Source organism: Sebastes fasciatus, chromosome 4, assembly GCF_043250625.1.
Source record: "Sebastes fasciatus isolate fSebFas1 chromosome 4, fSebFas1.pri, whole genome shotgun sequence".
Taxonomy (NCBI): domain Eukaryota; kingdom Metazoa; phylum Chordata; class Actinopteri; order Perciformes; family Sebastidae; genus Sebastes; species Sebastes fasciatus.
Window position 1 is genome coordinate 29,782,067 of NC_133798.1, and position 27,706 is coordinate 29,809,772.

Below are 27,706 nucleotides of genomic sequence, written 5' to 3' on the forward strand. Positions count from 1 at the left end.
TTTAAAGTGGACATGAAGCAGTCAACCAAGCTAAGCTAAATGGATTTCCTCTCTAAACATGCAAATGTAAGCATTTAAAAAAAAAAAAAAAAGAAGCTCCGTTTTATCTTGTTGTAACGTTTTTTCTGTGGACAGAATGCCTTCATTTGTTAACACAAGGCTTTTATTCTGAAATATGTGCCGGACAGTGTTCTAGAACATGCAGTGACTTGGAGAGCTCCATGAATGAATATAGTACGGAGTGTTAATTGTGGATTATTACTATTATTTACAAATTACCACACGTTTCTTAACCTTTCTCGGTCTAAAAAAAATATAAATGATATTTATAATGAAATGAAATGGCCATTAAAAGGCAAACTCTATGTAGAAAGAAAGGGCTGACAGCAGCAGACACCCAGCTGAAATGCAGCCGGTGTGAACGCCCGACGTGTGAATCACGCAGGCAGCACGCCACACAGCCGCCACGCGCTCCTGACATTCCTGGTGTGTCCGAGGAATACATCCACCACGGTGCAGGCTTACAGAATACAGCCCATGGGTATATTATAAGATAATAAAAGTGATGAATTACAGCCAATATATCCATTATTACAGCCGCATACAGCTAGCAACAAGCTGGCAGAACCGGATATGTCATATGAGCGTGCAGGGCGGTGCAGTCCGGTGGGTCTGATGCACGTTCATTATGCCGAGGGAAAACAACTCTGGATTCAGCTGTTAGTTCATTTTACTACTTTTATGACATAATGATTTAAATGAGGGCTATTTAAGTGTTCCTACTGGGAAGTTGATTTACCTAAAAGAAATGATCCTCTGATTTACAGACGTGCCTCCAAAAATGGCGGCACGCTATCTAGCGGCTTTTGTCCAAAAGGCACCAGAGTTTCATCTCTTTGCTTCTTTACTCTTTAGCATTACTATGCAAGTTGGTTTAGTTTATACGGAAATTAGCCCGCTACAACGGTCGCAATGGAAACGGTACACATAAAAATATCTGCCGCTTTAACCGTCCTGCTACACTGATTTATCTTGGGAAAGTCCGTTCTACTTCTATGTCCTGATTGTTCATAAAGTCACTGCAGAAGTTTCTATTCTCAGATCCCTTTAACAATAAGGAGGTCAAAGGTCACAGCAGGATGATAATATTCTTGTGGCCCTCAGATAATACTACATGACATAAGTGAAAGATGAGGTGTTTTTTTGTTTCTTAGTCTTTAATCTTCAGTCGCTCTCACTGCCGCTCTCTGAGTTCACATACCAGTCGTCCTTTCCCGTGTTCGCTACAAAACACAGACCTGGAGACCAAACCGTGAAACATACAGACATCAGTAAAATACAGCTGAACAGCAGGAATCAAAGAGTAAACTTCACATTATCTTCAAATATCAGAAATTATACAGTCAAATGTAGGAAGTTCTCAGGTTCTCAGTGACTACATTTACATGCACCAAATATTCAGTTTTTTGCCCTTATTCTGAAAAAGACAATAGTCCTACTAAGCTGTTTACATGGCAAATGAAAATGAATATTCCACTAATATCTCTGTTTACATGCAGCCGTGCATACTCCAATTAACGTAACCGGTGGTGAACACAGCCTCCCTCTTTCATTCCTTCAACCACCCTCTTGCATTGTGATATTTGTACATATACAAAAACCTCCTTCCGACCAGAAATGTGGGCTTTTCTTTTGGGCATGCATCTCTACAAACTGCGGCTAGTTGGTTTGTGAACAATGCACAGAGCTGAGAGGCCGTGTGTCACGAACTGACGTAAAAACCCCAGATTGAGACTCTGTGAGCTGTATACATGTCCAAAGAATGCTCCTAAAACCTGAATAATATCAACATATCACACAGGCCTAATTCAGAATATCCAGACAGAACATGCTGTTTACATGACCCGCATCAAATTCACTATATTGTCATATAGTGAAATATGAATGTGCATGTAAACATAGTAATTGTGGTTCTTACCATTTGGGGTTCTGTCTTCATCCTCTTCAAAGTGCTCCATGTCATAGCTCACAAAAATATCCTGTTGAATTAAGACTTGTTAAGTTCATCATGGCATTTTTGTTCTTTGGCGTGTTTGGTGCAGCTCAAAATAGATTCTGCAGGTTCTGAAAGGCATCTACAATATACAGAAAAAATGGTCAAGATTTGTGTAATTAACTTCTCATCACTTACTACTTAACAGATTATTTTTCACTATTTTTTTTAACGCATTAACTACAACTTTTAGGTTGGTCAGTTTTAAAGCTAGAGTGAAGATACTGGTATCATACTAGAAACTAGAAAACCTAAGGAATCCATTGATACCAACCATGTCATACTAATTTAGCTTGTCAAACATACACAAAATTTTGATAAGGAAAAACTGTCATGGTCATTTTCAAAAGGGTCCCTTGACCTCTGACCTCAAGATATGTGAATGAAAATGGGTTCTATGGGTACCCACGAGTCTCCCCTTTACAGACATGCCCACTTTATGATAATCACATGCAGTTTGGGGCAAGTCATAGTCAAGTCAGCACACTGACACACTGACAGCTGTTGCTGTCTGTTGGGCTGCAGTTTGTTTTGATTTGAGCATATTTTTTATGCTAAATGCAGTACCTGTGAGGGTTTCTGGACAATATTTGTCATTGTTTTGTGTTGTTTACGATTTCCAATAATAAATATATACATACATTTGTATAAAGCAGCATATTTGCCCACTCCAATGTTGATAAGAGTATTAAATATTTGACAAATCTCCCTCTTAGGTACATTTTGAACAGATAAAAAATGTGTGATTAATTTGCGATTAATCATGATTAACTATTTTAATCGATTGACAGCCCTAATTTTCACACAGGCAACCCAAGGATTAAAATTAATTTCTGCTGTTGACTGAACAAAACTGTCTCCAGTACCTTGTTCCTGACGAGTCTTTCCCAGGATCCCTGCTGTTGTTTGACCAGTTTGAGGACCGGCTCATTGCACTTCATTTCCCAGCAGCAGCTGTCAGCAGCAATGTTGGCGTGAAGATGCAGGTCGGCTCTGTAGGTCCGACCGTTCGCTTTGCCACTGAACACAATCAACAGAGAGAGAAAGAGAGCGTCAACCTGATCACACACTGAGGAAACACCAGTCTTTTCTTTACCATGCTGCACACACAGATGTATCTAATTTGCTGTCAGAGACTTCAGTTCCCTTCCATGAAAACACAGGCTGTCAACACTCTACCGGCACTGTCCACCTCAGTCAGTCCTCACCTCTCCTCAGGATCACCTCCCTCAAGTCGTCAACCAGTCAGCAAGCCGAGTCCATCAGAGAGTGACGGGTCTGAGGCCACTATACACACTGTGCCGTACTGTTTTTCATTTGGGTTTTGTTACTCAGCCTGAAACCAGATTCTCCCAACGACCACCTCAGTGTAGGTGCACTTAGTAGGGCTACAACTAACAGAAAACAGTGAAAAGTACTGATCAGTGCTTCCCAGAACCCGAAGTGATGTCTTCAAATATCTTGTTTTGTTCGACCAATTGTCAGTTTATAATGATATAAAACAAGTAAATTCTCGCATTTGAGAAGCTGGAACCAGATCATTTTTAGTATTTGTTGCATAAAAAATGACATGAATGGTTAATTAATTATGAAAATTGTTACCAATCAATTTTATGTCAATCAACGACTTCACTGACAATCATCGTCTTTTCAGCACTAAAATTAAGCAAATGTGTTTTCTTAAAGTGTTATTTTCACTTTACTTTTAAAATGTTAAATTCACCCGTTCAGACCTGAAATGAACCTGTTGAATTAATATGTTGGTGCCTCCGATTTGTTTAAAGGTTCTATATACGAGATTCAGAAACACGCAATGTCGCACTCGAGCACCAGCATCTCAAACCAAAACAAATGGGCGCGTCTGCTCAGAAATAGAGGACCAACATGTTGATTAGTGTTTATTTAACGTGTCTCCATGACTTCATCCATCCATCCATCCTCTGTGAATTTTCAGTACAAAGTAAAAACTAACATCACTAATTCTTCCTGCCTGTTGTCCGACATATTTGTTTACACTAAAGTCACGTTTGATCACAGGAGATTTTGCGAGATTTCAGTTTTTTTTAGTGGGGACTCTTGTTGTTGATGACTGAATCTGTTAGTGTGTGGTGTGCTGTTTCTCTCCACACACACACACTATAGGAACAAAACTGTTAAATTTAACAGAACATGTCAATATGTGTGGTCTCTCTCACATTTTACACATCTGTTAACATTTGACAAATCTTTTAGTGTGGGCCAGACTTAAGGTGTTGATGTCACGACAACCAACTGTTGTATAATAATCATGTGACACTAAATATTGATTTTAAAACATTTTATTACAGGCTAAAGTAATCGAGAAGCTTAAGCCAAAAAACAGTTCAGAACTAATCACAGTCTGTAGTTACTGTTACAACCTTTGTGCTAACCTTTTTTTTCCTGAATGAACTCAAAGTGATCTCTAACTTCATATGTCTGTGCTAACATTTTGCGTCACATATGTATTTGATTAAATCTTTAGCTGAGAAACAGCTCTATTACTCAGAAACAAAAGATCACAGAATAACTTTGTCCCAGCAGAGAAAAGTGTTTTAACTGGCCATGGTGTAAGCTCATGTTGTGTTTAATTCACACACACGCTGGCCATGCTAAACATGTAGCCACTCCCGCCGGTGTAAAGTGCTCTGGATAAAAAGCTCCACTGAATGTTGGATGTGGTGTGAAGTAAGTGAGCGATTGGTGGTCTGCTCCTGACAGACCTGTAAACGACTCTGTCAGGGTAGAAATCACAGCGCTGGCTCTCAGGGTTCGTCAGCTTCACCGTCACAATCACAGAGTCGGACGTCTGGTACCAACGGGCCGTAGGGTGGAAACTGAAACCGGAGGGGAAACAAATACGTTTTAAAATTAATCTCCACCTCAAATTAAAATGTTGTTTATAGCAGTGGTTCCGATCCTGGGGTCTGGGCCCCTCTTAGGGGGGCGCCAAAGATCACAGGGGGTGCGCCAGGATTAGCCTGCTATGAGGTTGGCAAAATTAGATTTGCTCATGTATAACTAAAATCATAATAACACACTTACTGGATTATTTATACAAAAGTCTGTATATAAAACTATTTAAAAAGATATATGTTTTTGATACTTAGTAGCAAAATCTAACAAAATATTCAATCCACATTTGTTGGTGTTTAGCCTTTCAAAAACAACACTTTCAAGTAGGGTGCTTCAAGGAAAATAGGTTGGGAACCACAGATTTAGAGACAATAAACAACTGTAGTCCCACTTGTGCAGTCTGGAACATCTACTGCATGCGTTCAAAGGTAAGATTTGTAAGTACAGAAGTTGTAGTAGGAAGTTTTCTTTTACTGTCCAGATCGGCCATCTTGTACCTTTTTGTGGACTCGTCACAGTCTATCTCATTAGTGCTGATGAGCTGCTGGCTGCTGCTCTGATCGTCTCCTGCAGAAACACCTGAACACAGGAACAGGTTTAAGAGAAGATTAACAACCACAATGTTTGTCTCAGGTTCACTAAAAACAATTCTGTTTTTGCATGTATTTTTTTTAAATGTGGAAGCAGCTATAAAGTCTTGTGTTGTCTTCTTACAATAGAGCGCTCCGGGGATGACATATTTTTGTAGGCCAACCAGGAAGTTAGCATCGCCCTGGTTCCCTCGACAGAAAGCCAATGGGATTTTTCCATTGGGTTTTGGATTATTGCAGACGATACTTAAATGTTTTGTTCAGCAAGATAAACTCCACAAATGAACACCACTTTATGATTTTTGAAGTGTGAATGTAATCTCTAGAAGTAAAAAGCTAACGTTACGCTATAAACAAACTACACCATGGTTGCATGAACGTGAGTATACACAATGAGGCTATAAAGGAGGACGAAACGGCGTGATGACATTAAGTAGTCTCATTTAGCCACTTGTTAGCAACCGCCTTTTTAAAGACATAAAAGCTTCAAAATTCACAAGTGGGATATGTATTTATGTATTTTATGTCGTAGAACAAAATGTTAAAATCTCTTCCGCTTGTGTTAACCACAGACCTTATTTCAGCCATCTAACTAAAACCCATTGACTTCCAGACGAGGGAACAGGAAGTGATAAAATGCTTTAGGACTCGTTCCTGTAGCACTCTATACCTGTAATTTACTAAATTTAATAATAACTATTATTTTATCAGCTTCTGGTTTTATCAGTTTTTTGTGTAGTGACAACAATGTGTGATGTATGAGTAAATATACAGCTTTTTATATCTAATAATCTACATGTTCAAAATGCAACATGAAGCTTCTCAGTGTCCATCTACAATTTTTACTGAAGTTCAGACTTTTACTGTATTTTTACCATTTTCCCCGGGGTTGAGACGAGCAGCCTGGTTGGTCGTGGGGCAAAGTTCTCCTCCTTCAACGATCCTGTGTATTGAAATCACAATTATGACCAAAAAACCCGAAGCTAGAGACATTAATCCCTCTGAGGGACTTTCAGTTGAACCTCCTGGTACGTTTAATATTTGTGTGACGTTGTTTATATGTAGTTTACTCTCAGAGGGGTGAACCACGAAGCAAGTTGGACAGTGCCAGGCTCGTATTCATAAAAGGGATTCTTAAAGTATCACAAATAAAATATTAAATTTGGATAAAATGGTGCTGTGAGCTGGTTGGGAAAACCCTGAATACAAAGACGGAGGCAGGCTAAATGACTGTTGGAACATGTTTGTGATGTCTGAAGCCTGAATAAAGACCAACTAATTTTTTGAGTATGAAGACACCAACCTCATCATCTGCTCAGCTGACTTCAGATCAGCAGTGTGGGTGTTTCTCTGTCCAACAGCGGCCTGGCTGGCCAACAGGGGTTTCTGATCACACACTGTAACCAGGTGGAGTTCAGCTGCTGGTGGTGCTGGGACCAGGTGGCGTTCAGCTGCTGGTGGTGCTGGGACCAGGTGGAGTTCAGCTGCTGGTGGTGCTGGGACCAGGTGGAGTTCAGCTGCTGGTGGTGCTGGGACCAGGGACTGGATCATTGAAGACACTGGACTAGGAGGCTCACATGGCTCGAGGTGAGGAAGGTCAGCGAGCTGACTGACCTCGGCTGCTCTGAAGGCTTCAGCCAGAACTTCCACTTCAGCGTTGATCCTGACCTCCAGAGACGCCGGAGCATCCCCCGACCTACACACAACATTCATTCAATTACATTTATTTTTATATAGTGTCAAATCACAACAGAAGTTATCTCGAGAAGCTTTTCATATAAAGCAGGTCTAGACCGCGCTCTATAATAATCATCAGAGTGAAGGTGGCTGATGTATTCTTACATGTACCAACCACTCGGTCCACTACCGGGACAGCGGAGCGTTGGTTTCCTTACCCAGAGATGTGACCCGCCGCCTTGTTGTAGCTGGCCTTGCTCTCCTGGCAGAGCGCCCTCAGCAGGTCCAGATGCTCCGGGTTGCTGACACCCCACTCAGTGTTCAGGATCTCTGACTGCACGCTGTACTCATTGATCACCGTTTTCATACCTGGCACCTGGGTCACACGGACCTCCAAAGGATGACAACAAAAAAAGGTTTACTGGTGCCGACTGCACCCAAAACAGTCCAGTCCAACATTAGACTTATTAAAGTGACTGACATGAGCTGACAAAATCATTTTCATCTGCATTGGAGATTTTGGAGAAACATTAAACTTTAAAAAAGTGGACAGTCTAAAGAACCTAAGAAATCTTGTTATTAAACGGTAACTTTGGTATTGTTCAACCTGGACCCTATTTTCCCATGGTTTTGTGTAACCGAACAATAGGGACAATAATTTCTGAAATTGGTCCAGTGTTGAGGTAGAGCGCTGTAGACGGCAGCCGATCACAAGCTGTACTGTAATTCTATTGGGGCAAGCTGGGGCATTTAAAGTTACCCTTTAATTCAGATACTTTATGTGTCCATCAGTAACCCACTGACTGAATGAGGAGATGATCGACAGGTAAAAACCCACCATGGGATCAACAAAAACAGTATTCCCCAGACTGAGAACCACTCTGGCTCGGTGCTGCAGGCCTCGGATCTTCTTGTTGATCACTCTGGTGACCTGTGAGCCAAAAAAAATGATCCAATCACATAACCACCACACGACTGCTTGATTTACACAGGACTGATCAGTGGAAGCCATAAATCTGAGCACTAACCCCTGCAGATTTAATACTGTGTGTGTGTAAGTTTAATCAACTCAAGACTGAGGACATTTCTAAAGAAAGCTGAAACTCAATTCTGAACATTTTGAACATCTGTAGTTTCTAGCTGCCACACAGAAATCTTCTGAAAAACTCTAAAACAGATTAACAGACTTGACATTTTTCATTGTATTCAACAGTTTCCAAAAACCTGGTAACCTCATTCAAATTCTCCTCTTCTTGTTTTGTATCTTGTTTTTTGGTCATTTAAAAATGTTATAAACGTTGAAAAAAATATAGATCTCTCCAGTGACCCAATAAATGTGAAAAAACTTTTTTTTTTACCTCCACCAATCACAATTGAGTTTTAGATGTGCAGCAGGTTAATCAGGGCCAAAGAAAGTTCGTGGTACATGTCTGTAACTTATCTCATCTTTTAAACCAGTTAGTTGTTTATGAGGCCTGTTTGAAAGTAGCATTTATTCACTGACAAATGGCCTAAACTGTACACACACTGCACTGCTACGTTCACAGCTATAACATTACTGATAACGTCAAACTCACTCACTCTCTCCTTTCGACTGCAAACACTGAGTACCGACGGTACCGACACATCAGTGAGCTGAATGGAGAGGATGTGCGGGTGGTGGTGGCAGACTGGCATGTGGCTATGAAACTGCTTTTGTAGTTTAAAGAAGACTAATCCCAAAACACTCAGTTGCCATCTTTCTGTTCCACCATAGAGACCGACCTCTGGTGGTGCGTGCTGGGCACTACAATACATCACTACAATACAACATCATAGAAAGCACAGCGTCTGTATTTATTACGTATTGAAAATCCTACGGACAGGATTTCTAAATATCCTGGTATATCGTAATACCGCCCAAGCCGAGTTCTGCCAGCTGATGAACTGTTCACCGTGTTAGTCCTGTTGAACACCTGGAGCTCGTGGTTGATGGAGGTGATTATACATAACTTTTTGAGCTGCAGTGTTTTTAGGACATTTACTGATTTGATCAGGGTCATGAGGTCACTATAAGTGGGCTTTAAAGACACCCTGTGGCAGACTGTATTCTCCAGCTACTAGTAAATTAATACAGAAAACTAATTACAGGAATAGTGGAGATGTGTCTGTGTATTTGAGAGCAAAGTGAGGCGGTGAGCAGCAAACCTTGGGGTGCCAGTCGGTCTCGGCGTCGACTGGTTTGACCCGGCAGACGATGATCTCCACAGCCTGGCCGGGCAGAGAGTGAAACTGCTCCGGGAGCTGGAGGACCTGATGGGATTTGACCTCCTCCTCCTTACCCACATCAATGAACCGAACCATGACGCTGAAAAACAGCCGGTCACCTCTGTCTGGGACAGACATCATCTTCACCCTGCCGCAGGGAGCACACACTGACATTACATACATTTATCTGTGTTGCTCTAATCCAGACAGACTTGCACTGATGTTGAAAGTAAAATAAGCTTCAGCTGATAAACCAGTAAAAAACTAACATTAAAGCTAGAGTGACTTATAAATATATATATACATATAAATGAACACATGTTACATTCAAGCCCTTGCCAAACAAGTTCACACAATGCTGTTTAAGCCCATCGCCGCCAGGGAAAGATCTCTGTATTTCGCAGTATACCAGAGTTGTGGTGTCTGTGGCGACTTTCCTGTGCTGGCGCACCAGAAGTGATGCGTTTTACGTAGGGGGGGCAGGAAGGGGGAGAGACCATAGCGACGGAGCAGCAGCTAGGAAGGTTAGCTTTCTTAATGGATGCTTCAGAAGTAACTTCGCGTTCAGAGGAAGGATTAAAGCCAAAACATTTTCACGGGAAGAATTGAATAGGGCGCTCCTGAAAACATAATGCCTCCAGCCGCGACTGTCACCGGCACGGAGACATAAAAACAGTCTGAGCGAGCTGGTAGCCTGCTAACTAACCAGCAACCTCATTTAGCAAAGACACTAACAAACATAGATACTGGTTACTTGCCTTCACTAACAGAGAATATCTTAATAAAAACAAACAGCATTTGGGCTTCAAGTGTCGTGAACAAAATGGTCTCCGTCAGTGTATTTAGATTTCATGTCAGACCTGTGGAAGACCTCGTCCTCCTGCACAGCGTATAAGCCTCCCTCCAGCATCTCCTCGGCTCCAGGTTTCTTGTCTGCATAGTAAGAAGTCATCTCAGACGCCATGCTCTGGAAGCCTCCGTCCTTCTGGACAATACGACCGTAGAACACTGATGCCGTCTTAATGTAGAGAGGCACAACCTGGGAGCACCGGACACAACACGGCGAGACATTTACTACAAGTGCAGACGACAAAGCACTAATTCATTCTTGTTTATTTGATTTGCTTTTCTGTAAATAAAGAAGATCTGTAAAGCAGTGTTCTCTGGGCTGAAGTGTCTGATGGATGAACAAGTTCACACAGCAGAGTAGAGACAAAGATGAGAATGTCCTCACCTCTATGACTCCTGAGGCAGGAAGCACCGACTGATCCAGATGGGAAATTAATCTGTGACGGTCGGGACATACAATGCTGTCTCTGCAGAGGAAAACACACAATCACATTATGGGGCTAATTGTTTATTTTATCAAAAAATATTTTAAATCCGTAATGAAAAAGAAGCTATTTTCCCCCAAACTGAGCTAGACCTGGGACAATGGATTTCAACCATAACACATGGATCCAAGCTACAAATGTGTATTTTTTCATTTCTAAAATGTCAGAAAATATGTCAATTAATGAACTGATTGTTTCAGCTCTGTGGTTAAAAATCCACCGGGTCATCCTATGTGTTGATTATACAGAGCAGTAGAGATGCACCGATGCAGTTTTCTTGGGCTAATTCTTATTTTTTTAAAGTCTGACGTGCTGATTCCGATTTTCTTTCTAGATCTATAATTGACAGCATGCACAAACATTTTTGCAACAATTCTTTCATGGAAAATGTTCATTCAAATGTATGTTCACAATAAAACATTGACTCATAAATAACTTACATTTGAGATGTTACTGTCTGATCGATCTGTGCATCTTTACTGAGCAGCCCATACAGCTAAATATCTGTTTTGTTGTTGCCTTTACAGATTATAGACTAAAGATTAAACATTGAGCTCACCATATCAAATATCAACAGATATATCAAAAATATAAACAACAGAGCAGTTTATCGTTATTTGAAGAAGTCGGAAAGCTGACCTGCAGACTCCAAAGCTCTTGAGGTAGCTGCAGAGAGGCTTGTTGGTCTTCTGGTCCTCCCGGGCCACATGGACGCCCTGGGCGAAGGACAGCAGCTCCGGGGGCAGCGTGGCGTTGGTTCGCCCCAGGTAACGCAATATCCCGACCACATGACAGGCGTTCCTCTCAGAGATCAGCAGCACCGACCTGGTGGGATGAGGGTGGCTCTCTGTCGGTTCCTGGGAGGAAGCCTCGGAAAACAAATCAGAGAAATTAAAACACAAATTTCATCCGGCACACACGTGGAGACTGAAACTGTGGTTATGTGAATGAATAGAAGATTTGTCTGTTCTCACTCGTTCAGAAAGGTTCCTGAAGTTGTCGGCCATACAGAACAGTCGGCCGCCGAATACTTTGGGGGAAGTGGGGAAGCCATAGTGGACGACACAAGTCGCATCTCTGATTCCCAGACACTTCAGACACTCGGAGGTGATCACTAGAGGTCAAAGGTCAAACACAACAAAAATTAAACAACAGCAGCACTGTTAAGCCAAAGTTATACTTTGCGCATCTGCAAGGGTCCACGTGACGTAAATTGTCATTTTGACATTTTGTGTTTCTTTGTGGTCATTTTAAGTCTCTTTATGGTCTTTGTGGTCATTTTGTGTCTTTTTGTGGTCATTTTCAGTCTGTGTGTGGTCATTTTGAGTCTCTTTGTGGTCATTTTATGTCTCTTTGTGGTCATTTAAAGTCTCTTTATGGTCTTTGTGGTCATTTTGTGACTCTTTATGGTCATTTTAAGTCTCTTTATGGTCAATTTGAGTCTCTCTGTGGTCTTTGTGTGTCTCTTTGAGGGGTCTTCGCGTAGGCTCTGTGTCCGCGTACTGGCAATTTGTTGTGATCGTGCAGCCACTACGCTACAAGTAGCAGCATATCAATCTACTGCGCATGTGTGGAACGCGTCCTCCAAGCGGACAGTACACACAGAACTGACAGTATATACAGAACTACCACGCTTCCGTGGTGTCGACAGCTGTCTGTGTACGTGTCCATGGATAATTTTTCCTTATAGATACGTTTAATTTACCCAGAATAACGTGAGTGCCGGGGCCGATGTCTTTCCTCCACTGCTGGATGACGAAGTCAAACTGGTGTGTTAACCCCTCGTGGGTCTTGAGGCAGAATGCTGATTTGTTGCTCACAGCCTGAAGGTTACAAGAGACACTGTTAATTCAAGGAAAACTGCACTTTGGTTTCTCTTTCCACTATCAGTGCACTCCATCTGTACATCAGGCATGTTGATGGAGAGTGGTAATGAGAGAGGATTTGCCACTTGCTAATAAGACACTGTACTAGAGGCTAGTACGGACACAGTGTACTTCACAGTAGGATGAGACATACACTGTGTGTAGTTTTTTTAATCTGTTGGGCTCACTGGTCCTAAATTAAAGATCCAATCACAGGAATGTACAGCATAAACGGAAGCTGGCGTTTCACCTTGAACACGTCTTCAACCTCCTGAGCAGAGTTGGCTACGATCAGAGTCTTCTGGCCGACTTTGGGGGTGAAATCCAACGGACCCAACAGTACCGACATCTTACTGCTCTCTAGAGTCATGAGGATGATCTGCAGGAAGACAAACATTTCCTTAAACTGAGAATCTCATCAGACATCACAACTTACAGCTGAACGATAGTCTGCACTACCACTTATGACAGCGGCTTTACTGCACATTTTATATGTAAGTAGTCTTACAATCGGTGTAGAACATGTTGAAATATAACAATCTGCAGTTATCCACAGAGTTTGGAGTAATTCACAATTATTTTGATCTTGAAATGAACTTTCTAATTAACCATTTTTTTTCAGAATTGCAAGGCTTGGGTTTAGATCTGTATTATGAAATGTGATCAACATTATTAGATCAGTTTCATCAGTCTTAATAACAAAATAAAGTTATTTAACTGCATTTTTTGGATCTTTTTTACATCTTAAATGTTGTTGAGTAAAACAGATATTTTAGGATTTAAAAACCTACAGCGAAGCATGACAGCATGAAGTTGTGATCACATGTGATTCACTGAGACTGACCTGCTGAACGTTACCATAGAGAGCAGCTTCCTCCGGGACAGTCATGACAACGCAGGGGTATGGCATGTGATTGGCTAACAAACCCTCCATGTGACTGGTCCATCTTTTCGTCACGGCGACGAGCTGCTGAGGACAGGAAGCCTTCTGCTCGCTGGAGGTCACCTTCTGGAAATGCTGCAAAATGGTCGCCATCTAACAGGACATCATTCATGTTTAAAGAAATACGTAGAAATGTTTTACTTTGGGTGGAGAAGCAAAAGATGTTGATGCAACCACAACGTATTCATGAAATGACACAGACATTAAAGGGATAGTTCAGCCGTTTCTCAGTGGGGTTGCATGAGGTACTTATCCATAGTCAGTGTATTACCTACAGTAGATGGCGGTTGGCACGCCCCCAGTATCTATGCTCTCTTCAAAGCCACCAGACTCCTTTGTCATTTTATCTCGCAGAACACAAGAGTTGCTGGTCTACCGCTGCCTCGATCAGTTTGTTTGTTTTATTGTGTGACTTTGTTGTTTTGAAGTGTTAGTTCGTCCACAGCAGTACATTGCTTTGCTCTTGTGCAGTAACTCCAATCGGTTTCTCCAAACTCCATCTACTGTAAGTAATACGCTGACTATGGAGAAGTACCTCATACAACCCCTCTTCAAAACATCAGAACTATCCCTTTAATCTTTCTAAACTAAACTTTAACTGCCTGTTAGCAGCTACTGTAGCTCAGAAGCTGTTGAGTGTGAATGACGAGCAGACGGTCACCTGATCTGGAGCCAGAGTAAAGAGCTGGTCGGCCTCGTCCAGCACGAGGTGGTACAGACGCAGGAACAGGAAGCAGTGGCAGGACAGCAGACGGACCAGACTGAAGGGGGTGGTCACTAACAGCAGGCCTGGTCAAAATAAAAATAGAAAATCTAGGAAATGATTTGACTACCTTAGTTTGGGATAATCTCAAACATTTGGGGGATTTTCTATAACAACCTCACAGGTGTGGAGTCATCAGCTGACCACTAGCAGATTGTGCTTTGCTCACAGTTTTTGGGGATCCTGACAGCCTTGGCTTCGTCTTTGCTGTCGCCCAGCAGCACGATGACCGGGTGGAGGACTGGGGTGACCTTCATTTCCTCCAGCAGGTCATACACCGCCTGGACCTTCTCCCAGCCTGGACACAGCAGCACCGCTATGGGCTGGACAACAACACAGAAAGTGCAGATCCAAAAATTAGAGCACCATTGTCTGAAAACAACAAGTCTTACAATAATGACTGACGGCACCGTCAATCAATTGATGGCGCTATATAAAGGGATGTGTGGTACAAAATGAAAATAGAGTATTTTAATGCAGTGCTGTTAAACCCACAGGATAGCGGGGGATCGCGATTGACTTTACTGTCTTTCAGAGGTAGTAGCAGGTTCAGTTTTAGAACTACAGTGAATATCATATGAAACTACAAAACCTAAGGAATCCATTGGTACCAACCATGTCATGCTAACTTGTCACGAAGGACGCTAAATAACGCTCCAAACGTACCCTAAACAGTCTTGAATTACATAAATTGGGTATCACTGTAAAGCTGAGACTTTTGTGGATCCAATGAGTCTTCATGTCTGATGATGTTAGTCCCCATTGTAGCCAGTTCATTGTAGTGAGACCATGTTTTGTCACCTGTGGTGACCTCTAGGATAATCACAGCCTCATGAAACTTTACAGCCACAAACTAGAGACCTAGAGCATTCAGATGATGGATGGCTTTCCTAGTTAGATTGACAATAAGGGGGTTTCTGAGCAGTTTACACAACAGAAGTGCTTGCCATCCAATCGCCGAAAAATGCAATTCTCCAAATGTCACCAGCCACAGCATGGCTTTTTCTATGGTGTTCCTCAAGGTCTTGGTGTCTTAATGTGGTATTTTGGAGGGAGTATTGATCATTTTTATCAATTCTCCAGTGGTAAAAAATGTGGTTAAATTTAACACCAAATCTGTGTTATAAATGGTATCGACCCAAAAATTGCTGCAACAACTTATGAGACATAATAGAGCATGGGTATGACCATCATATACTTCTATCATAATGTTCTAAGCCCTTATACGCTTTTACAATTCATTTTAATAGATTAATTAATTAATTCATCATGTTTATTTCTTATTAATGACTAGAACAACTTGACACACAGTGCTGAGCAGCATCTCAAATTAATCTTCAGGTTCCCAGCTTTCAGATGATGTGCACCACTTCTATGTGACATCTACTGTTGACCTGCTATCTCCCCCTGTACCCTCCTAAAAAAGACAAAAACAGGTCCATTGTGGGTCTCAGGGGGTTAATATTAGATTCATTGGAATAAAATAAACCACTTTGATCCAATTTCTGTATTAATGATGAACTCACCCCTGCGCTGGAGGTGGGGGAGGTGTAGATGGAGTTGAGCAGGATGTGGGTGAGGAGCGGGGCGAAGTAGCTGAGCGGCTGGTCTGCGTTGGGGGAGACGATGAGGGTGTTGCACCCTCGAGCCACAGCTGGCCAGCTGTAAAGGTCAGCTGGAGACAGAATGCTGTACTGCTTCTTCCGCAACACCTGGAGACAGACCGGTCGCTGTGTGAAACTCAGGTGGAGTTTAAACATGACGCTTTGGTTTTTAGTGTGAATAAACATCAAATTATCCACAACAAAATAATAGCCAGTCTCTTTTTTCAACAACAAAACAACAAACTTTATTTGGGGTGTTTTCAGAACACAGTAACATTAAGTTTTGTATTTTTTCATAATTTTCCAGACATAGGAAGAAGCTATTTCTAAAAATGAAACCCTGTTATTAACAGTGAAACAATTTTCACAACAAGTTATTTTTAATGAAACCTGTAAGTAAAGGTCAAGAAGACAATGTTGTTTCAGGTCTCTCAGTCCCCTAAAATCTGTTTCTCTCTTATTGTTTTTTTCTCTCATTTTTACATAAAAATAGCCTCAAACAAAGGTCAGTGCACATTCTTGTTTACCCAGCGGAGACTATCCGTGATGGGGGCGTCATCCACACTGGTGCAGGGCTCCACTGGGAGAGCTGAGTGCACCAGAATCCCACTCTTCCTGGGATCACTGGGAACAGCCTGAAAACAGTCAAGAGGAGAAACAAAGACACATGGGACAGTAAATATGGCGGGAACATCATACAGACCGATGTTCACCTGATGCGGTGCGTTCTGATGTTTCATCAGCAGCAGATTTTGCAGCTCAGATGAAGCAGAGCGACCGCCGCACTTGCGCTGAAGCTGTTGCGTTAAATGACCAACACATCAACTAGAGTTTAGGTCAATTTTTTAGGGTTTCCGTATAGTTGAGCAAATTTATCACACATTTTTTTATCTGTTCAAAATGTACCTTAAAAGGGAGATTTGTCAAGTATTTAATACTCTTATCAATATGGGAGTGGGCAATAGGGTTTGTAGTGGAAACCTCTTATAGTGATCACGGTTACAGTGATCAAACGCTTATAGTGATCAAAAAGCTTGGGACAGAATCATCCCAATACAAATGCTGTTTAAATAATTCACTTCAAGTAGTCCGCTTACACTGTTCATTTTGGGTTTTTTCATACATGACAACATATGGAAAAACATTTTTAAACTTTGTTAGACTAACAAATTTTTGTTTTGTTTTTTACTTTAATACTCCCTTGATACTTTGCCTCGCGGACTGTCTGCTTTCCAGCTGGATACTGGAGGCTGATGCTGCGTGCACATTTATATCATGACGGGAAAAAGAAAGTAATTTTCTCTGAATGGAAAACGAATGCTCACAGGGAAAGCAATCGTGGTTGAAGCCGTCCACCTCAAGGGGATTGTCAATACCTGGTAAAGTAATGCCCCCAAACTGAAGCTGAATGTCTGTAAAGGGGAGACTCGTGGGTACCCATAGAACCCATTTTCATCCACATATTTTGAGGTCAGAGGTCAAGGAACCCCTTTGAACATGGTCATGACAGTTTTTCCTCGCCAAAATTTAGCGTAACTTTGGAGCATTATTTAACCTCCTTCCCGACAAGCTACTATAACATGGTTGGTACCAATGGATTCCTTAGGTTTTAAAGTTTCACATGATACCAGTATCTTCACTCACCACTTCGCCATGAACCTATTTAATCTTATTAAATGTTTTTCTACTAACTAGACTGACGTGTATTTACAGGCAGCCAACATAGCAGATAGAGAACGATCTCCTTCTTCAGATTGATGGATTCAGTGAAGCAGCTCCAACAACCTTCAGAGTAGACCACAGCTCTGAGCAGCAGCTAAATGAAAAACATTTTGTTAGTAAAGTTTAGAAGGAGCTGAGAAAACGTACCGCGTCGTCTGCAGCGCCTGGATCGGGGTTCAGAGGCTCCGGGTTCAACCACTCCAAAAGGCTGCATCACACACAGAAGTCAGAATTCAACAACCTCGGGCAGCAGTAGTATTGAAAAAAACATCAACAGCAATCCTACCACTTTTTCAATTAGGTTTTTATCTGGAATAACTCAACTATTAACTTTCAAGCGAGACCAGATTAATGAGTTAGTGCATTCTGTCGGAAACCAGCACTTCCTGTCCTGTTTGATCTTTGCTGATGCAACATTCACTCATCACTCAGCATATTTGTTTGTTTGTGAATTCTTCCTCTGTGAGCTGCTTCTCACCGTGAACAGGCCCAGTCCTCTTTATTCCTCCACGTCTTCTCTGCTGGTCCCGACTTCACTGATCTACTCGAACTGCTGAAACAAAGAAAGAGACAATCATCTCCAGACACACAAAATCAACTTTCAAAACTGGTCAAATCAGAATCTTAATCTAATTTAGCTGGATTACATTTACACCTGTAATGTAGTCTTGCTGTAACAGATATAGGTTTAATGTTGGGAAAGAAGAACATGTTACTGTACCTTGTTTCTTCATCTGCCAGATCTTCAACCCGACTGCTCTCACAAAGATCTTCAGCTCCACTTATTCCGCTAATAAAATACAAATCAAGCCAACAAATGCAGTTACTAATTACTGATCTCCACTTATCATAAAAAAAACCAATCAGCTCAATTAACTCATATTAACATTTGAAGTGAGAAGGCATCAGTCAGTCTCACCTCATACTGAGCAATGCTTGCTTGTGCGGTGTTACAGGCTCATTGTTGTTTAAAGGGATTAATCTGTGTAATAAAATACAATCACTAAAGCAGAAGTTTTGGTACATAGAGAAGAGTATAGCTCTGCTAACTCAGGTGGGATGAAAAAGGTGACAGTTCTGATCTAATCAATTAAAGATTTAAGCTCCATTCGGACTGGATTTATTTCTCTAGGGGAGGTGGGGTGATTCAAACATTACTAACAACTCGCTGGTTCTCCTGTAATTTAAATGCCATCCAGAGCTGATTGGAGACTTTTGGCTTTGTCCTGCTGACTGTCCGTGTCTTTTACAGACCGTATCCTCATTTACTGATGGTTAAAATGCCGTCCGGAACAACATGTTAACTTTCAGAGGAGCACAGTGAATATCTCATTCCCAACCTCCCCCTGTAACTTTAATCCTGTCCAAATGGGCCTTTAGTCAATTAACTGAATTGCAGAAGGTGTGCTGGCAGCGTACACTTCCTGTCCGGTGCAGGTACTGGATGCTGCAGTCGTCTCTTCAGGTCGACAGTCTTTCAGCTCTTCATGCTGACTGACCTGAAAAAAAAAGAAAAAAAAACAAGCTTATGAATCTAAAATCATCTTTGTGGAATTGCAAACGAAATTGTTCAGGTGAAACAGTAAAAAAGAGATCACAACAAAACAATAGGCCTCCAGAGTTTGGATATAAATTACAGCCTTGTGAGGACGTCCAAAGAAGATGTGGTAGAGAATGCGCGGAAAACTGTGCCAGAGCTACAACTCGTAAAAGCTCTGCCATTTAGCTTTGAGAAACACTTCCTGTGTTGTGCATGTACTCACACTGGGAGCCGCCTGCTGGTAGCTGCTGCCAGGATTCAGAAACTTCAAGAACCTGTTGGGTACGGGAAGTGTTACGTCATCATTATCAACCAGTCATATTATAATAGACATGAAACATGCTCAGCCAATCACATGAGAGGTACTGTACGGGATTGAGGTCAATTCTCACCTGAACAGACTGAGATTTTTGGTCAGAGCTGCAGCCAGAGACGAGTCTGTGTCCTCCGACGAGTCACTGAACATGAGAGCAGGTCAGTTATCTTAGATTTACATTAAAGAAAAATAAATACAGTATACTATGACTAGGGCTGTCAATCGATAACAAATATTTAATCGCGATTAATCTCATGATTGTTCATAGTTAATCGCGATTAATCGCAACTTAATCACACTTTTATTTTATGCTCAAATCATAACATGGAAAACTGCAGCCCAACAGGCAACATCAGCTGTCAGTGTGTCAGTGTGCTGACTTGACTATGACTTGCCCCAAACTGCATGTGATTATCATAAAGTGGTTATGTCTGTAAAGGGGAGACTCGTGGGTACCCATAGAACCCATTTTCATTCACATATCTTGAGGTCAGAGGTCAAGAGACCCCTTTGAAAATGACCATGCCAGTTTTTCCTCCCCAAAATTCAGCGTAAGTTTGGAGCGTTATTTAGCCTCCTTCTTGACAAGCTAGTATGACATGGTTGGTACCAATTGATTCATTAGGTTTTTTTCTATTTTCATGACACCAGTATCTTCACTTTAGCTTTTTTCAGCCCGCAACAACCTAAAAACTGCAAGTTGCGTTAATGAAATTGGTGGCGTTAAAACAAATTTACGTTAACGTGTTAACTTTGACAGCCCTAACTATGACATAACTCATCTGTATTTCCTCTGTTCAACAGTAAACTGCTGAACTGATCCAAATGTGTGCTCACCTCTCTGCAGCAGCAGCAACGTCTGAGCCATCCTTTGACTGGCTGCCTGGAGACAGTTGTTCGTCTGCAACCTTTGACCTCCTGCCTTCCTCAGAGGTCTTCAGCTCATGTTGTTGGCTCTAAAGCAGCAGAGAGGTCAGAGGTGAGGATGTGTGGATATGTCCTGGAGAACTGACGGTAACACGGTGAGCAGAGCTGCTGACCTGAGGCGGAGAGGGAGCCGTCAGCCAATCAGTCGTCAGCCAATCGCCTGCTCCGGCCGCAGAGTCAAAGCTTGAAGAAACAGCTGAAAACAAGCATCGGTTCAGACTTCATCACATGAAACTGACAGATAGAACTGACATGAATCCAAGCTGAAATCATATGAGTGTTAGTTGACTAAGAATTTCTTTAGTCAAGAACAGCCATAGCAGGCTCAAGTAAAGTCTGTGTGTGGGAAACACTGCTCCAACCGTGGATAAACATCATATGATATGAGCGAAAGCTCCAGAAACACTATCAAATGGACCTTGAGGTGAGAATTTTTTGTCGACTGCAGTTTCCAAGGCCAACAGTGAACTTTGAAACTCAAAATCATTACAGTTATGATGTCTGTAAGGGTCTGCATGTAGCCCAAAATGTATGATCGCAATTAATGACCTGAACATGTGGACGGGTCTACATACGCAGACAGCCAGCGTAGTGTAAACTACAGCGGTCTGTCACGCTGCAGCCCTGAACAGGAAGTCATATCGGTGTGTGTGTGTGTGTGTTTACCAGCAGGTGGTTGGGTTGTTTGTGCTGTTGGCTTGTTTGAGCTTGTGCAGACAGTTTGGGTTAAGATGCTTGAGGACAACATGACGGGATACTGGTCCACCTCGTTCAGCCCGCTGCTGTCAGCGGACTCTCTGCTGTAATACGCAAACTTCTTGGCCACCAGATCGTCGTTCACACAGATCTGAAAAATCATAAAAAATCCTGATGATTCTTTGTTCTTTATGTGTAACAATATAAATAATAAATGAAAGTGAAAACAGACAACACAATAACTATCAAACATAAGCAAAAAAACAAGAGAAGGGCCGATTAGAGATACTAATTTGTAAGGAATGTCTTCAGACGAGCAACTGGCACATCTTATGTATAATCTTAAGTATATTTATGTCTGTATCAGTGCTTGAAGTGCGCCGGTACTCACTGGTACGCTGTACCGGCACTTCTACATTTTATTTGTTGGTGTAGCGTGAGTTTTTCATGCACTCTGGCTCTTCTCACAAGCTGCTTTACTCTTCTCTACCCTCTCCATATCAGGTTCTCTGGGAGATTCATAATGGCGATTCATAATGGCGCAGCACCAGCGTTTTTGCGCCGCACCTCATAGGCCGTATGAACAAAAAAACTATGTGAAGAGAATCTGGACGAGCCGACGAACGGCACGGGAGAAGGGGGGTGAGAACCATGGTGCTGTAATTTATCAACACAATGTTCACGTCCTTCTTGTAAAATAATTAGTGAACTATTTGTCATAATTTTTTTTATTTGTGAGCAAATATAATCATTGAAATATTATTTAAAAGTTTTCTGAATCTATTCTTTTAAGGCAAATATTTCAAGAAGAATTAAATGTTCAAATGAAGACTGAGATAAATAATAAAATATTAATTTAACTAATAATAATAATGGTCCACAATTATGTAATATTACATAGTTTTAAGTAAAAAGGAATAATGAATAAATAGGAATAAGTCACAAGAGATGCTGAGACACACACCAACATGTGAATAAGAGGAGCACTGGCACTTATTTTTTTCCACTTCAAGCACTGTCTGTATTGATCTCTGTGTCAAAACTAAATGTTTGAAGCTCTTTTTCTGAATTAATGTTAGCATGTTAGATTCAAAGTTCACCTTGATGTTCCCTACAGTCAGGTAGAGCTCAATGGAAGTGGAGTCCGACTCGGATTCAAGCAACACGGCCTCGGTCCGAGTCGATGCTGATGGAAGGAAGCAAAAAATGACTCCTCATGAGTGGAAATGCGTGTTAACATCAGTCTCACTGCCTGGCATTTCATCAAATGTTGCTTCTAAGATGTAAAATCCACAGAAAAAAACCCACATAGTTGTTCATCTATCTGCCTTGTTGCTCACCTTGCAGCAGGTTGTGCAGGTAGAGAGTAGAAGAGCTGTCCCACTGAGTGGACGGACTGCAGAGGAAAAGAATACAGCATCAAGCCGAGAGTGGATTTAAATTTCACAGCACAAATATCTGTAAACTTCACAGCACAGAGATACAGTGGGTTAAAGAGAAAAAAGACATTTCTGAGGACTGTGACATAAATCCGTCAACAGTTCAGTCGTAAGCAGTGAGCTTGTCTTACATGAGCCTCGTCTTCTCCTCATAGACAGACACTCGCAGGGTTGTTGGTTTGATTCCCGCCAGGTGGAACCTCCTCACCCAGAAAGGCAGCTGGAGGAAGGTCTGCATAGCGATTCGGATCCTAGTCAAACAAAAAAGTAAAAAATAAAAACAGCACAGACACACAAACATCTCTCAGGTCCACAATCTCCTTCACAAGATCATGGTTTTATTGCCTTCAGAACTAAAGTGTCTTCATTTTATGCTCTAACAATTTATGTTTTTGATAAATGCAATAAAAAAAAAAAAACTATTTGGAGACCAATAAGGTTAAATGGCTGTGGTCCAGTGTTGAGGAGGACTGGTACAGCTCTGGTCTTACTGGTCTGAGGGGACGACGAGTCGTTCTCCGTGGTCGACCAGGAGGCAGCGAGCCTGACAGGACACCGAGTCCATAATGATCGACTCCACCACAGCCCGACACCACGACTTCATCACTGACCAGTACACCACACACACCTGAGAAGAAATACAGAAACACACATCGGCTGTATTCTAAAACTCATACTATACTAGTAGTACCTACTGATTTGGCCAAAATCTAGTAGTATTCAAACAAAAGCAAAATCTCCAGTATGCCAAAAATACCCGGATGTCGTACTGATTCGGAGAAAATCTCCAGTATGCATCGGACCAGTCTATCTCGTCTACTGTATCCCAACAATGTAAAAAAACTGGAACGGTACAGGCTACGGTCACAACAACAGCAGCAGCCAAAAAAGGCTTGTTTTTCTACATTTTTTTTTGTAGCTAATTCATCACTAAATTCACTTCTGAATGTTTTTGAGGCAAGAAATCAACTGTGTAGATTTTGAATATTGACAGTTTTCCAATATTAGATGGCAAATCGAACATTTGCTCCAACGTTTTCGGAGTTGAGAAGCTCTGCCGGGGTCGCTACCTCGCCAGCCGGGCGGTCACGCTCACAGACTGCTATGAGCTGGCTGGAGCTCTCTAGAGATCGGCTTTTATTTCCCTGTTTAAATATCACAACACACAGGCGTAGCTCGCTCGCCAGCCGGCCAGCGACACTCACAAACCGGCTACAGAACAGCAGGAAGTGGCAAAGGAAATGGAGAGGGAAAGAACTGCCTCTGACGGGGCAGAGAGATACCTGCTGAGAAAACATGACCCTTTTTAACATTACTCTAATATCTGCAGGGAGATCAGTCCACTGTTTAGTTGCTGTAACTCAAAAAGCAGTTATATGGTTAGATTTCCCATCTCCCCTCGTTGATGATTCTGTTTGTCTTACTTCACCATGAAATGATAGAATATTTTTTTTAAGGGCTGGTGGAGCTAAACCTGCAGTATCTTATAAAGTACACAAACATTGGTCACAAACATAAAAAAAAAAAATCAAAGTTGTATTTTCCGTTAATATTGCAATAGTGGTATGCTTTAAGAGCTGGTTTAAAGACTAACGCCTGGCCTAGCACACTGCAAAATACATCGCTTTAACTGTTTCATACTACATACTACTGAGGAACGCAGTATGCAGTATGTACTGTATACTGCATACTGCGTTCCTCAGTAGTATGTAGTATGAAATACTCAAAATACAGCCATCCAATCCACCCCAAGCCCAATTAAAGTGTCACAAGATCACAGCCCACATCTGAATCAGGTGTGTAAAAATAAGAGTGAAGAACAGAGTGCAGGTGTTGCATTACCTGTCCCTCCTCTAACGATGTGGGCTTCAGCTTGCGCAGGTCCTGAGTGACGTCGTGGTAGAAGAGGTTCATCTGAGCCAGCAGTCTGTCGTACTGGTCTGTGGTCTCTGCATCACCGCCGTGACCCCGAACAACCCGACCCCAGAGGCAGGACGGGCTCTCAACCTGCAGAGAACAGAAATAAATGTTTCAAAGGAGGCACCACAACTGGGTCCAATAATATAAAAAATATACACTCTCTGTTCACATCATTTTCAGTCCTATAATCCTTGGTTTGTTCTTTTATAGTAATTAATGAAAATGGCCCACCAGCTCATTGACTATGTTAGAGACATGGAGACATAACTTTAATAAATTAGATTAAGACACTTTAATATCCAGCCTGCAACTACTAACACTGGCTGTAATATTACTAATACAACAAGTAGAGCATCAACAGAGAGGCAGACAAATCTTTAAAAACGGACTAGAATACTGATGAAAATGAAACCACTGCATTATTTAAATCTAAAAACTCAATTTCTGATTATTATATTATTGTTTTTTATCACTAACAAATACATGTAAGAGCATTTTAATATATTACATAGGTAGATTAGTCCTGCAGCATATCATAAGAGCATGTGTTTTTTATATAAAACGTAACTAACAAATAAATGCAGTGGAGTGAACAGTACAAAGTTTACTTCTGAAATGAAACTTTAGTGGAGTAACGATAGTAGTATAAAATGTACAAGTAAAGTACAAATACCTCAATACTGTACTTATGCAAATTTACTTAACGTTGGTTACTTTCCACCACTGGGAAGTATACATGCAAGCTACTGCAACTTTCAAGTTCTTGTTTTATTAAACAACTAAATACAGTTTTTCATTCGCTTTGGCTTAATTCTCAAATGAGAATTATATTTTCATAACAACAAGCTCGTATCTCTGAACAATTAGTTTATTGTTCACAACAAATTAGAATTTCTCGTTCATTCAAGCAAATTGTACGTGTTTTGGCATATCTGTGCAAAAGATTTGGTAAAATACCCACTTGTACATGTCGTGCTGATCAAAACTGATTAGTAGATTTTCAGTGAAATTGTCGTCCTCTTCACAACTTTTCAACATTCTTTCATCGATTGAGCCATAAAATGCAAAATGATCAATTCAATTATCAAAATCTGTCAGACATGCATGTATATCCCATAAATATTTATGACGAGGTACAATGTGTGTTTTTTTAACTGAACTACTGCAGGTTTTTTTCCGTTGTTGCAGGGTTGTTTTTTTTGGCATAGATGTAATTTTGTAGAAAAATTTATATTCATTGTATATGACTTTTACATGAAAGATCAAAAGTGGATTTTCTGTTTACAGTGCATGTAACACATTGCTAATCAAATAAATGTGCTTTATACATACACATGTGCATATCCCTTTTCTGTGTAGCTCCTACCGTATTGACTTTTCGCAGTAAGCTTTTACCTACAATTGAAATCGGTACATTCTGGTATATCACAGTAAGCAGACAGTGTCAATAAAAAGAAAAACAAAACAGAGATTTGCATATAAGAAACATTTCCAGGGTTGACTGTCATAGTCAGGGTCTGAAATTAACCTTTTTCCTCTCCTGTCACTCGGGAAGGTCACTGAACATTTCTACCGGCCACTCATGTTTTTTGTCTGCCACTTCTGAAATCTAAGTAGAACGCTTTAAAATTGTAAACACTGAGTGAGTCGTACTAGACTGTAGAATTATGGAATATATAATGTAACCTTAATCCATGACTATATTTGGTGACACACAATTTACAGGTCCACAAATTTTATAGTAATTAGGTGATAATTAGTAAGTTACCTATTTGAAATTTCTTTGGAATTACTGCCAAATTACCCCAATATTTACCTCAATTTATCGAAAATTACTTTATTATAAACATGATTTAATAATTCTATACTAAAATAGCATCTAATGGTTAAAATAGTGCCCTTAATCTTGAGAAGCGGCTGTGCGCTGCTCTTCATCGGAGGTGGAAAACCAAAACTAATAGAAGACACTTCTGATCAGACACAAATCTCACCATTGTGTGACTTATTGTCTACACAGATGTAACCTGGTAGCTAATGTCATGATTCAGGGAGATTTTTTAAGAAATTTCAAAGAAGTTATTTGCTAATTATTATCTATTTACCAGCAGACATGGAAATAAAGCAAAACAATTAACTTTCTATTCTTTTCCTGGAAAATGAACCATATATTTAATTTGGGCTTTAGAATTGCTTTTTAAAAATAATATTTCTTAATATAAGGAAAACCTGTCTGCCCAGTACGTCTCAAACTATGACAAAGCAAGTTTTCATTTTAGTGGCCAGTTTACTGACACAATAACTGGTTTTGAAGCATGAATGAAGTGTTTTGGGTGATAACTACCTTTTGCACACATGCAACTAAGTTGTGATGTCTCGTCAAACAGTTGTGATTACAGTTTAGAGAAGACAAAAAAAATGAGCCAAAGTGATTGAGAAAAACTGTAATCTGTTAAAATCAAGACACGTGAAAAAAGACACTGCCAACACCACATGTATTTATCCTTCTTCATCCACAGAGTCCTTGTCTGAAGTGCATCAGGGCGCCGCCTGGCAGCGTTCACGTTAATTAACAGACATTAAAGTCAATCAACTGTTAAATCACGTTAAATCATCTTACCTTCAATATGGATATTTTCAGCATGGTGTGTGTAGGTTCGTCAGTCCCCACTGAAGTCGTAAAAAACAACAGACACTGCAAAAAAACACAACAAGTTAACTAACTAGCTGGTTTTTGCACGTTTTGCACCCGCGCCTGTCAGCTAGCTAATGTTAGCTTACATTAGCTCACCGGCGTCGACACACTACTCCGTTAGTTGTCGACTAAAACGCCTCTAGATGAAGCAGAATTTGGCCGGTGTTTATTTGAAGCAATGTTTAGTATTTTCTCCGGGTGTTTTCCATCTAATTCGAGCTGTAAACGTACCTGTTTCCGAGCTTGAGACCGGTGAACCGGAGGAGGAGGAGGAGCGGCTCAGTCTGACTGTGACCGTTAGAGGTCACCAGAGATCGTCTATATCACCACGAAGTGAAACTCAACATCAGCGCCCAGCAGCAGAGCGACGCTTCCGCCATTTTGGACTGAAAGCGACTACCTGGACGCCAGTAAAAACGTCCGCCTACAAAGTGCCGCACAAAGGTAAAACAAATCATTTCTATTCTATTGCCACATTCTACCAAAATGGCCCTGTGTTGAACA

General features: G+C 41.1%; 1 protein-coding gene across 6 annotated transcripts; it reads right to left on the reverse strand.

Annotated features, from left to right (window-relative positions):
* Window positions 1-220: 220 nt before the first annotated feature.
* On the reverse strand, window positions 221-27,582 carry tdrd12 (tudor domain containing 12). 6 transcript variants are annotated; one of them, XM_074633499.1, is made up of 38 exons: window positions 27,434-27,582; window positions 27,128-27,202; window positions 24,433-24,597; window positions 23,082-23,218; window positions 22,722-22,841; window positions 22,492-22,547; window positions 22,252-22,337; window positions 21,122-21,302; window positions 20,569-20,651; window positions 20,366-20,484; window positions 19,605-19,670; window positions 19,436-19,487; window positions 19,092-19,171; window positions 18,592-18,654; window positions 18,394-18,462; window positions 18,151-18,222; window positions 17,820-17,880; window positions 16,478-16,585; window positions 15,873-16,058; window positions 14,516-14,669; window positions 14,245-14,372; window positions 13,485-13,676; window positions 12,891-13,019; window positions 12,481-12,598; window positions 11,750-11,889; window positions 11,415-11,644; window positions 10,676-10,757; window positions 10,302-10,480; window positions 9,382-9,589; window positions 8,033-8,125; window positions 7,413-7,585; window positions 6,821-7,213; window positions 6,393-6,460; window positions 5,425-5,506; window positions 4,795-4,908; window positions 2,920-3,073; window positions 1,979-2,039; window positions 221-1,298 (listed from the first exon to the last, which is right to left on the reverse strand). In XM_074633499.1, the coding sequence occupies exons 2-38, from the start codon at window positions 27,149-27,151 to the stop codon at window positions 1,225-1,227; spliced, it is 4,500 nt and encodes a 1,499-aa protein (XP_074489600.1). In that variant the 5' UTR covers window positions 27,152-27,202; window positions 27,434-27,582; the 3' UTR covers window positions 221-1,224. The 6 variants fall into 6 exon arrangements, with proteins under 6 accessions (XP_074489600.1, XP_074489598.1, XP_074489599.1 ...); XM_074633497.1 differs by having other exon boundaries at window positions 18,151-18,225; XM_074633498.1 differs by lacking the exon at window positions 27,434-27,582 and adding an exon at window positions 27,289-27,416 and having other exon boundaries at window positions 18,151-18,225.
* Window positions 27,583-27,706: the final 124 nt, after the last annotated feature.